Raw genomic sequence first — 15,560 nt, 5'->3', positions numbered from 1 at the left:
ACCTTGATTTGTTGTTTTTTTCCCCAATATGAATACATTAGACACAGCGTTGAGGTGAAAAAGATCATTATGTTCAAATTCTTGATCTAACCTGGTGTTTATAGAGGAAGGTGAAGAGGAGGGGGGGGGGGGGGGTCGGTCGTGTGCAATCTCTTCAGCAAGTTCAGACAACTCCACATGCTCCTGATTACAGGCTAATCAACCGCTACCTACCATTCACCCAATCACTGCTGGGCAACACAAAGGTCAAACACCCTTGAATAAATTCATTTAAACCAGAGGCCGCTTTCAAATGGTTTTTTTTTTTTATGTGACCAATTTAAATCATCATTATGCAGCGGAGATGGACGTTCTTTCAAGCTCGCTCGCTCGCTCCGAGCCGCAGCGCACTGATGTGGACCATAACCACGTGCAGGTTTGAATGGGACGTGTGAGGGAGCGATCTCAGGTCTAAAGGCTTGATGAGGGGGAGATGATGGATGTCCCCCCACTCCGGAACGAAACCACCGCGCGCTATGAGACTCGCGTGGCCACCTTGTTTCTCCTGTTCAACTGCACGGTGCTAACCGTGACGTTAGTCCTGGGTTTACCCGGGAACCTGTGGGTGTGTTGGGTGGTCTTCAGAACCAAGAGCCTGCAGACCTGCAATAACGCGCTGCTGGTCAGCTTGGCTGCCAGTGACCTCCTGAAGTGCTCCGTGGACACGCCGCTGCTGCTGCTCGTCGCTCTCCTGCGCTACGGGAAGGGCAGCCGGTCGTCGGCGTCGGCGTCGGCGTGCACCCTGCAGCAGTTCACCTTTGCCCTGTGCAGCTGTGTACAGCTGCTCACGCTGGTCAGCATCAGCGTGGAGCGCTTCCAGGCCATCGCCTTCCCTTTCGAGACCGAGAGGAGGAAGGCGAGGGTCCGCCTCTGGATCCTGTCCATCTGGGCTTGCGGCCTCGTTTTGGCTGTAATCTCTCTGATTCTCCCCGAGAAAGCGCTTTTTCACATGCGCTGTCGTTCGCGCATCGGGGGGCGCGGCGAGGAGCCTCTTCAGTATCCGGATCCGTTCGGACACTACGTGCTGGTGCCGCTGTGGGGACTGTCCCTGACTTTGATCGTTACCCACTACATGCGGATTTTCAAAGTCGTGCGGCGGCACCGAAAGAAAGTGTTCAACCGGGGAGTCCAGCTGAGGCCGACGGTGTCGGAGCACGCCTGGGGCCGGCTGAGTGACCCCGCCTCGGCGCCGCGGACAGCTCCACGGGGCCCCTTCAAATCTCTGCCCCCCGTGGTCTCCGGCAGCCCGCTGCCGCCGCGCCGAACGGTGCTCCTGGCGGACGAGGCCGGCTCTCCGGGCGCCCCGAGACCTCCGGAGATCGTCGGGGCAGTCTGTCTTCTGACGCCCGGGGCCAGGGAGCGGGGCAAGAAACAGATGGAGGGGAAACTGGCTCAGCGTTTTGGGTACATTATCATTGCGTTCACGCTGTTCTGGGTGCCCATGGTGGTTCTTTTGCTAGTGAATGTCATCTCTTGGCAGGACACTGACAGAGTGAGTGTAGCAGTTTTCTTCTTCTTCTTTTTATGGTTCACACAATACTTCAATATCTGAAAAACAGAAAGCCTGTACACTGCAGCGCAGACCTGCAATACACACATAGTAATTCCTGGGGTTTATCTAACTTTTTAACCTCCAAAACTGGTGTGCACAATATTAGAAATACCTTTCAAAATAACAAACAACTGGACCACAACATCCCGCAACAAGCAAACTAAATACAGTGCTACTGCGTTGCCCGGCTGTATCTCTGACCCCGGTCCCTCAGTACAAATTGCAATACTGCATCATAGTAGAAGCTATGATAAACCGATAAATCAACGGCAATTTTGAGCACCAATTATGTAATTTATCAAGAAAAAGTGAAAATGATTAGCTGCGTTTCTTTTTAATTTTTATCCTTGCAAATCAGATCTTTTGTGGTTTAGGACTGTTGGTCGGACAAAACGAGCAATCTGCAGATGTCACCTAAACTGGAATGGTATTGTGTGTCCTTTCACCACCCTGAGCTCTCTGCTGTGTCCCCCGCAGTTGCTGACGGAGCTGGAGACATCAGCCATGGTGCTGACCTGTATGCAGGCTGCAGTGGATCCTCTCATCTACACTTTAGTCACCCGACAGTTTCGCTCTGAACTCAGCAAGATCCTCTCCTCCATCCCAGGATGTCCACTAAAACCGAGAGCCTGAAGGTTCAATTCTTTGCTATCAACATTTGGGTCACATGGACTGCATTAAAAATACTACTTCAGTTCAATAAACACAAGCCACTGCCTCGCGTTTATGCACACACACACACACACACACACACACAGTGATTCAGAGGCAGGTGAAGAAGAGAGCCCACAGATTTTGTATTTGTGGCAGATATAGATGTTTTATCAGGCGTTTCACAGTCGGGACACAAGACAAGGTCATACATAATATCCAACACCTGACAAGATACGCACAGCAGTAGTCTCAACAACGACAGGTGGCATAGGAGGGCAAAGCAAAGAGTGAGAAGAAAATTGAGTCAGCCCAGGAAAAAAGACAATCAAAGGAGGGTACATAACAGAGAAATAGAGACAAACACAATCAAACACAAGACCTCTGTTTTTGTAAATAAAAATGCAATCCTTTTGACACTTTGAGCAGAAATATGCTTACATAATAATTCAAACTGTGTCATTTGGAAAGTGCAGCTGACACAAAACAACCTGCCTTGAAACAGGGAAGCAGGAAAGAAATCACGTTCAATCACTGTCCTAGCAACAAAAAATACAGGGAACCTCACTTCTGCCGTTGCCTATGTCATATCCCTGTTGTAGTTTTCCATAGATTCTAAATGTGGGACTTGATGCTGTGAATATGAAGTCAATGTCTTTACCCCAGTTTTAGAATTACAATGAAGCAGCTCTGACTGTCTGTGCTTGTCTTTTTTACTCCGGGTAAATTTGCGCACAGTTTGACTAAACACTAACACTGGATCTAGGCAGCTGTTGTCACTGTGTACAGCACTAAATCACCAGCCGTAGTACTAGGTCACTGGTAGGAATAGCCTATCGGAGGTAAAACACATCCGGTTCAAACTCAGTAGAATATTTTTGGCTTTCTTCGGGTCGACATTGACCCCGGGATCAGAGGTGTCTGATGGACCTTTGGGCCTTGTGTAGTGATGCACTGATATGGTACCAAATGCTTTATATTTCCTCCCATATGGGCTGATATGATGATGATATGCGTAATTGTGAGTCTTAGTACAAATGCATTTGTAAAACTGGTTAAGCTTTTCAGATATCACTATCTTAAGGTAATTAAATACTTTTTCTTTAAAAAGACCATGATACATGTTGCTGCTAGTTTGACAGTTGTTTCAAATACAGTATACTTCTACAGGAAAAAAAAAACATCAGCTACATATGGGCAGACATCATATTAGACCAATTCCAGTATTGCTTTTGAAATATGCACTTGGCTGATGGACAGGACGCTTATATATTGGTGTATCTCTATCCCTGTCTGTGTGCTCTTGATCAACATTGTATTTCATCTATGTGGAGCAGAAGTGGATGCTTAGTCTGCTGTGACTGAAGCCGTTCTTCCCTGTTTTGGTGAAAGCCCAGCAGTGGTTTCATCCAGCTGAACAAAGACAGACCTAACTGTCTCTGGATCCGTTGGACTCGGAATGACATTCGAGATGAAAAAGGCCGACAGAGCGGCATCGGCCAGGAGGTTAGCAGAGCTAAAAGGTCACTGTCCATAGTTACAAAGGTCAACTTTGATGGGATTTGATGATAGGTAAAAGTTACAGGGTGGGTCTGTGAGTTGAGAGAACAGATAGGTGACAGAGATCTGTGGATGGCTCATCCAGTGTCCTCCGAGTCTCTGTGGTCACCGTTACAACAGTATTTCCTGCTTTAAGTTCTCCAGAAGGTAAAGTAAATAAAATCCTTTGAAACACCAAGGAGGACAAAAAGTACAAACACCAAGTTTCCTAACCACATAGAGTACACATACTCAACAGCTTTGAAAAATGCCCGCCGAGTTTGGGGAAGAAAAAACGTTGACAGCGATTAGGCTACTGAAAGCATACTGTTGTTCATACAGGAGGGAGGGATACAACGGGACAACACCGAGAGAGAGAGAGAGAGAGAGAGAGAAAATGCAGGGAGAGGAGCGGGAGGAAGAGAGAAAGACAGAGTGAGGGAAAGAGAGAGAGAGACAGAGAGAGAACGAGAGGACAGCTTCACTGGTTCTGCCAAACGATGGTCAAATATTACAAAATATTCTATTAACAATATTCACAAAGAACCTGGGCTCAGGACAGATTTATGTCGGAAATTCTAAATAAATGCCTTGTGCTTTTAATTGTGGTTTGAATCAAAATGGTTTTTTTTTCTTTGTTAGAGAATTGTGTTATTTGAGGTCTGTGGGGCTGTAAGCCAAAAGGGGAAAAGAATGGGGGGGGGTGGTGGTCCAGAAAACTATAAAAACCAATAAATCTCTTTTTACTGCAGCAAAACAGGCACATATCGTGTAAAAGGCTTGTAACTTAGAATTTCAGACAGAAATATGTGCAATGAGCCCTTCAGAGTGGCAGCTAGTCAAATATACCATATACTGAGCCATAGAGACTTCCAGAAGAATTGAAACACAAGTTTTCAATCAACTGAGACAAACACAATCATTCACACAGACACACACACACACACAGACACACACACCTCCTATCCAAATGTCACAAAACCTCTATCTAGCAAAAAGTCACATACACTCATTCACAAATAGGAAACTCATTGGTAACGCCATCACAGACACACCTATTTCATTTTTTAAATGAATTTTCACTTGAGTGGAATAATATTGGGTCCGAAAAGGAAAGGTGGCATATTTATCTATCGACAAGTAAGTGGACCAGAATGATACAAAACGAAAGGGCAGGGTTAAATCAGTGGGAAAAAAGTTTTGATTATGTGTTGTTTTTTTCTTTCCCTTTGAGTTTTCTTCCTTTTACTTTACGTCTTTTGTAAAAAAAAAAAAAAAAAGATCTTAAGAGTCAAACTGAAGCGAAAATCATAAAAAGGTGCTTTGTGCACAGTGACGCATGACTTACTCTGCGAACTCATCTCCGACACCTCGGAGGCACGCTCTCACTCACCTCCTCATCTAAAAACACTCCCTTACACGCATTCTATCACTCTTTCACCCACACACACTCGCATACGCACACACATGCATGCCAACCACTAACATGAATATACTGTATCTAAAAGCCATCCTCCGCCTATACAGGGAGTCCATGTCGTTACAGTACATGACCAGCAGAGGGCAGGCTCCACCACGGCTAGACTAGGACTCTGCATGCTTCGTCCTCCATCATTCCCAGTCCTCCTCTGTCCCTCAGTCTGTCTCGATGAGTCATTATCTGTCTTTCTGTGTGACGTGTCGGCACTCTAGTCTTCACAGTGCGGACACCTTCACAACGTTCTGGTGGGCGGGGCCCGCTGGCAGGTGGGCATCGCCCTCAGGGGTCGTCACCGGCGGCGTGGGAATGCTGATGATTGCTGTGGTGATCTGGCTGCTCTGGCAGTTCAGGGGTGCTGGTTCGTCTACGCGCATGTTCAGACTGGAGCGGCTATAGGGAAGGAAGAAAGAAAATCAAGGTTTAGGATAGTCCTATATACTCTGAAATATTTCACTAAAAGTTAGCCTTGGCCTTTGGGGAGGTGGGTTCGTGAGTTAAGGTTCGTGTCCCACGCCAATTGTGGTTCAGGAAAAGTGAATGAGAGCCCCTCCTCTCTCCTTCGATCTCCTTTGCGGTCCCCATAATCGAGACGGTTAATCCCCTTAGACCCTGTGCAAACTGAACGAACCCCAGAAAATCTGCTGTTTAAATTAAATCACCAGGTGGAGTTTTACAAGTGTTCAAAGCTCAGCACTAAAAACAGACAGCCACCAGGGCTGCAGTGTGAGAAGGTGAACATTACCATTCTCACCATATGAGTCAGTATAATATTAATGGGATGCTTGTGGTGCCAAATGCACTGAGCATCGCTGCAGCTCTACACAGCTTTCAGCTGCTCATAAAGTGGCTTTTGAGCCTTTTTTTTTTTTTTTTTTTTTTTTGCAAACAACAGAGTGAAAGTAAACAGTGGCGGGTGAAGAAATCTGAGCGCCTTCCATATTAAACATGTTTTCCTCTGGAGTTGGCGGACCAAACCAGCAGTGAAAGGTGAATAAATATTTGGCATACATTTGTCAAATGACCAGAAAAGCAACTCCAATGGGAAGCTCATGTTGCTCTGTTTCTTCTGGGTGTGTAAGTAGGCAGTTGTTTGCAAACAGGGTAACTATGAACACTTCAGAAGCTGTTGATGGAAAGTATTATGGCTGTTTTACTCAGATTCACAGATAACTAAAAATAAGAGAATCGTTCGGTTAACGTTGCCGGGGACATTCTGACAGTAAATTGGCAGCTTGTTGTCATTAGTGACATGGTGGCTAATTAGGCTAATTGAAGCTGGTGGTAGAAAGCTTTTATTGCTAGCCAGTAGCCATTAGTTCTATCTGGTTAGAAGGTACGTGCTAAGATGTTGCACTACAGTACAGACTATGAAAGGATAGGATGTTTCCTTCACCTTTGTCTGAATACAAATGCTACTTAAGAAATCTGAGAAACAAATTTGTCACAAAACGCATTGTAATTTATCGAATATCCCATTCAGATTCCAAAATATCTTTTTACCACGAGTGTATTTACCAAGAGTGTCACTGAATTCAGAGCCATCACAGAACACAAACTGAAGGATTATTAGTCCTTCTGCCCCGTCCTTTGGGAATCCTGATCATACCTGGTGCTGAGGGGCTGGATGTGGATGGTGCTGAGCTCCTGCAAACCTTGTTGGTGTGTGTGCGTGTGCGTCAAAGGCTGCATGTGTGCTGGGGCACTGGCATTCGGTAAAGGGGTGTGGTGCTTCTTGCTTCGGCGGGTGCAGCATGTGCCCGTCACGCCGTCTTGGCTGGAGAGGGAGGGGCTTCGAGATGGGTAATTTTGCAGGCTCGCCTCCAGGTAGCTCTGCTGGTAATACTGCTCATCCACAAACTCATGGTTCTGCAAACAAAGTCAAAGAGAACGAGACCGGCAAACGGAAAAAGACAAAGAGTCATAAAAAAGATGTGACATTTACAACATTTATATTAATGACTATGTACTGTGTATGGCTTGGTATAGTCATTTTCTGCTTGATAGCCTGGGTCAATAACTTCTCTGACAATGTCTGATTATTTTTTATATAGGTGCACGTGTCTGTGTGTGTGTGTGTGTATGTGTGTGTATGTGTGTGAGTATACGCAAGCACACATTGGAAACATATTTTTAGTGTTTTGTAGCTTAGCTCAGGCTCAATTCTGCAAAAGTCCGAGTTCCTTAAATCAGTATATATGAATAAAGTGGAGCATTTAGCAGCTAAAGAGCCAGATGACTCTCTCAGGAGTTGGTGGAGAGCAAAACAGCTAAAAGAGGAATGAATATCGGACTTAAATTCAAATCAGGTGGACACAAACGCAACACAAAACTCTAAACGAATTAATGTCAGTGTTGTGTTTACAGCTCATTTTGAGGGTCAAAAAATTATTATTTGCTGTTTTAACTTACATCCATACTGGACTTCTTCTGGTCCATTTCCATGCATATGTACAGTGAAGAGTGCGAGTTTGGGTGTGTGCGTGTGCACCAGCGCATGTTAGATTCTTTCACTTTTCGCCATGCGCTGAGTTGTGCCAGGCTGAAACAGACAGTGCGTCCGAATCACATACAGGCAGGTTAGCGTGTGTCATAAGGGGAGTGCCGTGTACCGGACATCACACTACGGTGAGCTGCACTTGCCCACGCACATACAAATACTGTAGATCTATACTCATCATGCCTGGCTGTCAGTTACTTTCACCTAATGATATACAGCCAGAGAGAGATGTATGGTTGACTGCACAATTTGTAATTTTATCCTGATATTAAATTAAGATTCTAAAATCTGCGCGACTGAAAACTATGTGTGATACTGGAAAAAACAAATGTGTTTGTGTGTGTGTGTGTGTGTGTGTGTGTGTGTGTTCGCACTCACAGTGGTTTTCTCCAGACAGTGCAGCAGGTGGTGGTGCTGGCTCTCCAATAGAGAGGTAGACTTACTTAATCGCTGCTCCTCCTCAGTGGAACTCTGTAACACACACACACACACACACACACACACACACACACACACACACACACACACACACACACACACACACACACACACACACACACACACACACACACACACACACAATTAGTTCTACATTTCCTTTTAGGAAGGCACTAATCAGATGTGGGAGGTGTGCGGCCGACAGCTGTCTCAGTACCTGATCTGAAAGGTTCATCTTGTATGGAAGTTGCTTCAGTTGGAGAGGGAGACAAAAGCAGAACAAACAGGTAGAGTTTTACTGGGGTTCACAGTTCAGCGCTGAGAACAGACAGCCGCCAGGGCCACGGTCATGCCAGTCAGACACAGGGAGCATTACTATTCTTACCCTGAGAGGCGTGTCTGCTAACATCAGTGGAGCCAGTGAATTGATCTGTGCTGGAAGGTAGACTTCTAGCACAACTCCCTCCAAATTGATATACAGTATATACAATCGTGACATTTTGCCTCCATCTCTGCTATCGCAAAGGCTGGTCAAAGACAACTCGCTAATGACTTGTTTTCCATATTCTTATTGTGTATGAGGTGGCCTGTTTACATGTTTATTTGTGCGTGTATTTGTGTGTGAACAAGAGGGTGTTATTTCTACTCCTGTGGTGGTTTTGATACGAAACTCATTTCCAGGCAGTGGTGAGGTGAGTCTGAAAATAAGTGGATTATGGACTGTCGTGGATCCTCTAAGAAATTATAGAAACCAGCTAAAATAACTAAAACAACATTTGATTAACAATACTCGGCAGTTCATTTGCTTATATTTATATATATACATACATATGTTTATATTGTTTTATTAGGCCAATAAATCCTTTTACTGCCAGGCCTTGAGGAAGAGTTAAAGCTTATAAAAACATTTCCTTTTAACATAAATCTTATAAGGCTTTTAACATTCTCTTTTCTGCTTGCTTTAAGTTCACTGGTACAGATGCCTTTTTATTTAGAAGAATATTTGCTAACAGGATTTGAAATTTAATATCCTTATACATCTAACATCGAAGTAGGGTATTTAGAGGAGCTAGTGCACGGAAAACTCAGATTACTCTGCATTATTGTGATAAATATTGGCCACAATAGCTTTAGCTTCAGCCTGGGAAGACGTCTCTTCGGTATATTGCCGAGTGCCATCATCGTTGCTGTCAGAAGTTCAGCAGTGTTTCATATATACAGACTTTCCATGGGTTGCATCAGTCTTTCCCTGCAGAATCTGAAGTTGAGCTGTTTACAAAAAACAGAGTCTAAAAAACACTGCCCTGATACTGCACGCTCCACAGCACTGCCCCAAGGCAAGTCAAATGTCATGTTTGGAAGATTTGTAGTAGCAATTTTCTGTTTGTTAAGCAGGCAGCTGGTGTTGTAAGCAGAAGCCTCTTTGCTGAGAAGGTACATTCCTTGCGCTGACGCCTTGCTTTGTCCCGGCCAAGACTGCTCACCTGTGTTCATGCTGCTTATCTGGACCTACCACAGCAGTAAAACACAGGTGTTTAGGCTGCGTTATTTCTGTCTTTCTCGATACATACAACTGCAAGCCCATATCAGCAGTCTGTCTGGGTGCGGCTATGGCTCACCACCCGGGTGGCCACCATACTGCAGAGAGCGGACACAGCTTGATCTGCCGAGCGACATAACACACTTTGCTGCTCTGCATGGTGCCGTACATGTTGTTAGTAAATAGCTGCCTTAAAATCATAGTTAAGTTGGACAACAATTAACATTTTATTGAGCGGGCATATATCTTCATACATGAGCTTATGAACTGTTAACTGTTGAATTTGGACATGAAGTGTCACAGCTGATAGAGACTATTTTTAATACCAAACTGTCAAAATGTATGTGATACAATGCACAAAATAAATTAAAGAACAAGAATAAGAAAGCCACATTTATCTGAGCAGAAAGCACAGGTGACTGGCTGCTCATGAATTTAAATGACTATATCAATGCAACTCTTGAAATACTGATAATGTTGAAGCTGTGGCTGCAAAACATGGAAAAGAGAAAAAAAAAAATCCTCTTTTTGTGTTTTCAATGACAGATCATTTTGATTGTGATAATGACTTAGTGCCATGTTTGGTAATTGTGTTAATACTAAAGAAATGCATGCACTGCACTACGAAGGAAAGATGTTCCCTAATTCAAATATTATTTGATTTAACTAACCTATTGGCTCTGGTATTCTAAATGAAGCAGTGCGCACTCTACAATTAACAAAATCAAACCGAATCTTCATAGGATATAGAGTACCATTAACAATGCGTATATATCTTTTGTTGTGTATCATATATAAAACAAACCGCAAAAAAGAAACTCCTTTTTGCGGTTTGTTTTATATATGATGTTTGTAAAGTTTTGGTCTGTTTTTTTTTTTTTTTTTTTTTTTTTTAAAGAAATGAGCTTGAGTCTTAAAATCATCGAATAAAGCAACTTTATCAGTCAATGTTTACTGTGCAGCAAAGATTTACTCATGAAGCTTTGCTTGCATTTAAGGTAAATGGAAACATAACCACTTACACAAAATCTACACTGCAGCCTTAGCAGTATATTGTGTCTTAAGGCAATATCAATATGAATTCTCATTCTGTCCTGACCACTGTTCCCTGCTGTTGAGAAGAGAGAGAGACAGAGATACAGAGAGAGAGAGAGAGAGAGAGAGAGAGAGAAAGAAAGAAAGACGCACATAGAGCGAGAGGGGAAAAAAAAGCACTTGTTTCTGCGCTGTGTCAGCCTCGGGCCACTATAGTGCTTGTGAACCACAACATTTTGGTGAAGCGTGGAACATCCTTGAGTTGTGTTTACATTTCCCGCTGCATTGCCTGAAGCCTGTACCTCAGATGGGCAGCTGGGCTCAGGGATGCTCACATTAGAATTGCCGCTTATTGAATCAGACCACAGTTAGCTGCTCTGATGGGATGCTGGGTGCATTCTAAGAACTGATAATTACAGGATGGACATGCAAGGCATCCAGTGAATTACCTGTTCTGAAATCCTCAGAACCCCTTTTTTTTCAAGATGATGCAGAGGTCAGGCTCTCTGTGTTATCATTAAAAAAAAAAAAAACTACGAGTGTAAGTGTGTCATGTGTGGTTGGGTAAACCCGAAGAAAAACAGGATGAGACACCAGTGAAGCATATGTGGTCTCTGTGTGGTTCAGAGGCTTTTCTCACCGTGAGCTCCAGGGCTTCGTTGAACAGGCCGTTGCGCTTGCTGTGGAGGAAGGCACTGGAGCTTCCTGTCTTGGATATTCGTATCCTGGCCAAGCGGGCTTTCTGCAAAGAGCAAGAGACCATAGAAGCCACTTGTTAGTCAGTGCCTATACCATGCCATATATCAGAATGATTAGGTATCATCCTGACGCGTCCAACCGATTTGAGCCACAGCACTTTCATATGCTTGATATTTTAGTTGTGATCTTATAAATCAAACATATGCTACTAAAACATTCACTCTTATCTCCTGTGATAAATTCACTCTGATCCCCTGTGATACTTATGAATGATTTATGGTAACTACACGATAACACATTCACTGGGTTGAAAATCAGTTAGAGAGGCAGCTAGGAGCAGAGCAGGTAAATCCTGTATGAGTTAAGAAGCTAAATGTCATCCTGTATTTGAAATACCGATTCACTTTATTTGGGTTGTTTTTGTGCTGATGTGTTAGCCGTTTTTTTTTTAGCGAAATAAATCAAGGAAGTCTCCAGTCTCATGACGCTCTTCACGTCTTCACCCCCGAGCCACTAGTGTTAGTGTTGGCTTAAATGCATCTCTAGTTATCAAACCTGTAGTACATGGTTAGTGCACGGTCCAGTCTCTTTTTCTCTCTCTCTCTCTCTTTCTCTCACGGTGTCAAATCTCTCCCGTGCGGAAGTCAGCAACGGGGATGAACAGGAAAAGAGAAGGCATACGAGGAAGAACAGAAAACGCTCTGGTCCTTGTATTGAATTCTTTGCCAGGGTGGAAGGACTCTACTCCAACGTCCTGGTTTTTTCTTCTACCTGAATCACACTGTGTGAAATCATGTCTGAATGAACATTAGTTTGTTTACACAATCCTGTGGGAAAATGTGGGTCTAAGTAGATCTCTCAGTTACCAGAACAACTGCTTTCACAGGATAGTGTAATCTGAGTCACTGACTTCTCAAAGGCCCGCCATTTTCCCGTCAAAGTCAAGAGCTGGGTGTCAGGCTCGGTGCAGCTTCAAAGTGAGTGTGTTTCTGTTGCATGCATTTTAAAAATAGAATGACGGATTCATTGAAGGGAAATTGGTAGAAGGATAATGTGAGCTGTGTAAATGATGAGCAGACAGAGAGCTCGTTTAGTGGGAGGCCCATGCACTGCTGGGGGGTTAATTGACGGTGTGGATGTGTGTTTGATTAACTCCACATACGCTAACGAGTGCACGCCTTGTCTTCATATCAGAATTTCCATACATATACATATGAGCCATATAGAGTGCTGGCAAAAAATACCTGCCTCAGTAAGAGTACGGTAATGTCTGCTAATTAAAGCTCATCCCCTCACTTGACTTCCTTTAAAAAAAACACCGGGATGTTAGTTGACCTGAGGTAGCTCATGCTGCGATTTGGTAATCTCAAGAGAGGCAGGGGAGATAAACAGCATTGCATGCCAACACACACATACCCGGTGGCCAATCTATGCCGTAGCATCTATAGCACATTTCTTTTGTGAAAAACTAGTATATACGGATTTTTGTCACGGATATAATACATGTCGAGTGAGCACTGGTGGGGCCAAGCCCACGAACTGTCCTTTACAGAGCTTCTTCTGCTTGAAATACGGTTCCATCAACACCAGACAGACCAAAAGTGGATATTCTTTCAAAGAGCCACTTAAGCAAAATTTGATGAATCTCATGTAGATGTTACTGTGGTTGCTGCTGTTTCTGAACTCTGACAATTTTGTTTTTGTTTTCACTGTAGGTTACTATTGTTTATTGTTTCCTATGTAGAGCAGTTTTACATATTTTCTGTGTTTTGGCTTGTTTTGTCTTTTTTATTTTATTGATCCGATGATTTTAATGATTGTTTGTTTTATTTGTTGCTGTTTTTGTGTGGACCCCGGGAAGACTAGCGACCACTCTGTGGAAGCTAAGAGGATCCCGATAAAGAAAGAAAGAAAGAATAAAACACAAACCCAACTCGTTTCGAATGGTTTACTTCTCCCGTTTTCCCGCATCTTTTTGCCTCTCGCATCCCTCCTGCTCTCCTTGACAAGTTTTCCTAGCTCCCTTTTTGCCCTCACACTTTTTAAATTTGTGCTGGCACAGCATTCCGACAGGCCTCTGGGATAACCCTTTCTTCGTGTTCTGGCACTGTGCTCAGCCAATGGGCTCGTCTCTCTGGGGTCACCGTGCAAACAGGAAACCTGCGACTGTGGCGATGGTTGCCTGGCAGCGCAGGGGTAATGGAGGGAATGTTGAGAACGTGTACTGCTAGATTTAATCTACTTCTGCGGTTCTCTGACAGATTCCTGGGGCCTTTGGGAGCTGGGTGCATGTGTCTAAGGCCCATCTGTGCTTTCAGGCAGAGCCACCGCAGAACAGATTGAGCCTGAACTGCTGCTGAAGCACCACTGAGAGCACAGAGGAGTGTAAGGAAACCATTGACACAGAGCTTTCATTAACACCTACACATACACACAATACCATGGAAAGTTACATGGCATTGACACACACACACACACACACACACACACACACACACACACACACACACACACACACACACACACACACACACACACACACACACACACACACACACACACACACACACGGAGTGTAAATTAAAGTGCTCATTTCATTACAGAAGATTGTAATAAGAAAATTAAAAACATTTCTCAGTACTAGAAGAGTACTTTCCCTCACATACACATATACAGAATGCTGCTATTTTGATGATTCAAAATGAGACGGTTGTAACTTAATTAAATATACTTTTATGCAAAATTTGTCTTTGGTAGCTCCCAAGTATTATAAATTAAAATATAAGGACCCTGGTCACCATTTGTAACCCTAATATCCCCTTGGTAAGCAAATGAGCGTCTAATTAATACACAAAGGAGAGTAAATTCTGTACCACAGGCTACAGCTGTTACTGTATTTGTAAAGTCCAATTGAAATCACATTTAGGCATTAGTTTATGTAGCTAAAAATAATCTGAACGTGTTTTCAAATGTATTGTTAATAGGTTTTATAATTAAAAGGAAGAAAAAAACGTGAGATAAGAAGGAGACTTTAGCAGGAAAGCTGACATGGGTTCCAGTTCAAAGTCTGTGGCTTTTGTGTTGCGTAGCAGGACTGTGTCTTACAGTTAGTCAGTGTAGCTGTCCGCCTATGACCGAGCAGTGACCTTACTGCTTTATGCAAATATGCTTTAAAATGAAGCGATCTGATGTATCAAAACAAGCTCTCCATCTATGTAGACAGAGAACTTACAAGTGTTCAGACAAATTAATGCAAAGGCAGTGGGCAACTATAAAATTATCACACACAGGACATGCGATTTACAAAGCAGCTATGTATGCTTTCACAGACAAGAAAATTGCAATTTAAGTCCAGTTTGACCTTAAACTAAAAAAATAAACAATGAGGAAACAATAGCTTTCAAAAATCCCAAATAATGTAAAACCTGTGAACAAGTGCAATGCTCAATATGACTGGCTGAAACGGTCCAGATGTTTTCACACACACGAAGGCCAACAAACTGCTCCGAGAACCTTTTTTCCTCTTTGTTTCCTTTCTTCCTGCCTTGGAGCCAGAATTTAGGATCAATCACTCTTTAAAGATTATAGCTATAGGATGCAAGCCAGCTCAAATGCTTCATTTTAACACCATGCACTGCCAGCTGAGGGATCTAAACTGGCATATCCTTAAATGATTAAAAAAAATGCTACATATCCACTTAGATCCCATGCCATACTCTGCTGAGCCGTGCCAGGAAGTTTTGTTGGAAGTTCATTTTTTGCTTGAAAGTAAAAGTTAAAAAATTCATGGGACCCTGTGAGTTACAGCTTTGCTAGACTGCCTTGTATAGGATTTGACTGAGTGGAAAAGTGGAGCAATCAAGCTTTGAGACCAGATTATGTTCCCCCTTAGGCCTGCCTTGGAACCATACAAGTGAAAGGGGAGACCATCTGATGAGAAGGCACACCCCCATACATACATACACACACACACACACACGTGCACACACACAAAAAGCTGTGGAAGAGTCTCATTTTGTTTTGCAACTGCCAGTCATCTTAAGAGTTGCTTTAATACATGCTGACATTTCTGTCATAAGGAAATAAGTCA

General features: G+C 43.4%; 2 protein-coding genes across 6 annotated transcripts in view; one reads left to right on the top strand and one right to left on the bottom strand.

The window, feature by feature from the left end:
- The first annotated feature begins 61 nt into the window (after window positions 1–61).
- Window positions 62–3,278, top strand: LOC120803708 (5-hydroxytryptamine receptor 1-like). Its single transcript, XM_040152487.1, has 2 exons — window positions 62–1,531; window positions 2,069–3,278. Exons 1-2 carry the CDS (start codon window positions 473–475, stop codon window positions 2,222–2,224), a joined length of 1,215 nt encoding a protein of 404 aa, XP_040008421.1. The 5' UTR covers window positions 62–472; the 3' UTR covers window positions 2,225–3,278.
- A 919-nt stretch (window positions 3,279–4,197) lies between these two features.
- Window positions 4,198–15,560, bottom strand: part of kcnd3 (potassium voltage-gated channel, Shal-related subfamily, member 3) — a 95,418-nt gene continuing 84,055 nt past the window's right edge. For all 5 annotated transcript variants that reach the window (XM_040151750.1, XM_040151748.1, XM_040151749.1 and 2 more), the window contains 5 exons: window positions 11,412–11,513; window positions 8,414–8,446; window positions 8,137–8,229; window positions 6,868–7,127; window positions 4,198–5,651 (listed from right to left, as the gene is read on the bottom strand). In XM_040151750.1, the coding sequence (XP_040007684.1) occupies window positions 5,477–5,651; window positions 6,868–7,127; window positions 8,137–8,229; window positions 8,414–8,446; window positions 11,412–11,513 (663 nt within the window). In that variant the 3' untranslated portion in view covers window positions 4,198–5,476. The remainder of the gene's footprint in view (window positions 5,652–6,867; window positions 7,128–8,136; window positions 8,230–8,413; window positions 8,447–11,411; window positions 11,514–15,560) is intronic.

Source organism: Xiphias gladius, chromosome 18 (assembly GCF_016859285.1).
Source record: "Xiphias gladius isolate SHS-SW01 ecotype Sanya breed wild chromosome 18, ASM1685928v1, whole genome shotgun sequence".
NCBI lineage: Eukaryota > Metazoa > Chordata > Actinopteri > Istiophoriformes > Xiphiidae > Xiphias > Xiphias gladius.
The sequence above is the reverse complement of the archived record's forward strand: the minus strand, read 5'-3'. Positions and strand labels throughout refer to the sequence as shown.

Coding starts and splice junctions, on each gene's coding strand:
- LOC120803708 (XM_040152487.1), top strand. CDS start 473: ATGATGGATGTCCCCCCACTCCGGAACGAAACCACCGCGCGCTATGAG. Junction 1,532..2,068: donor CTTGGCAGGACACTGACAGA/GTGAGTGTAGCA, acceptor TGTCCCCCGCAG/TTGCTGACGGAGCTGGAGAC.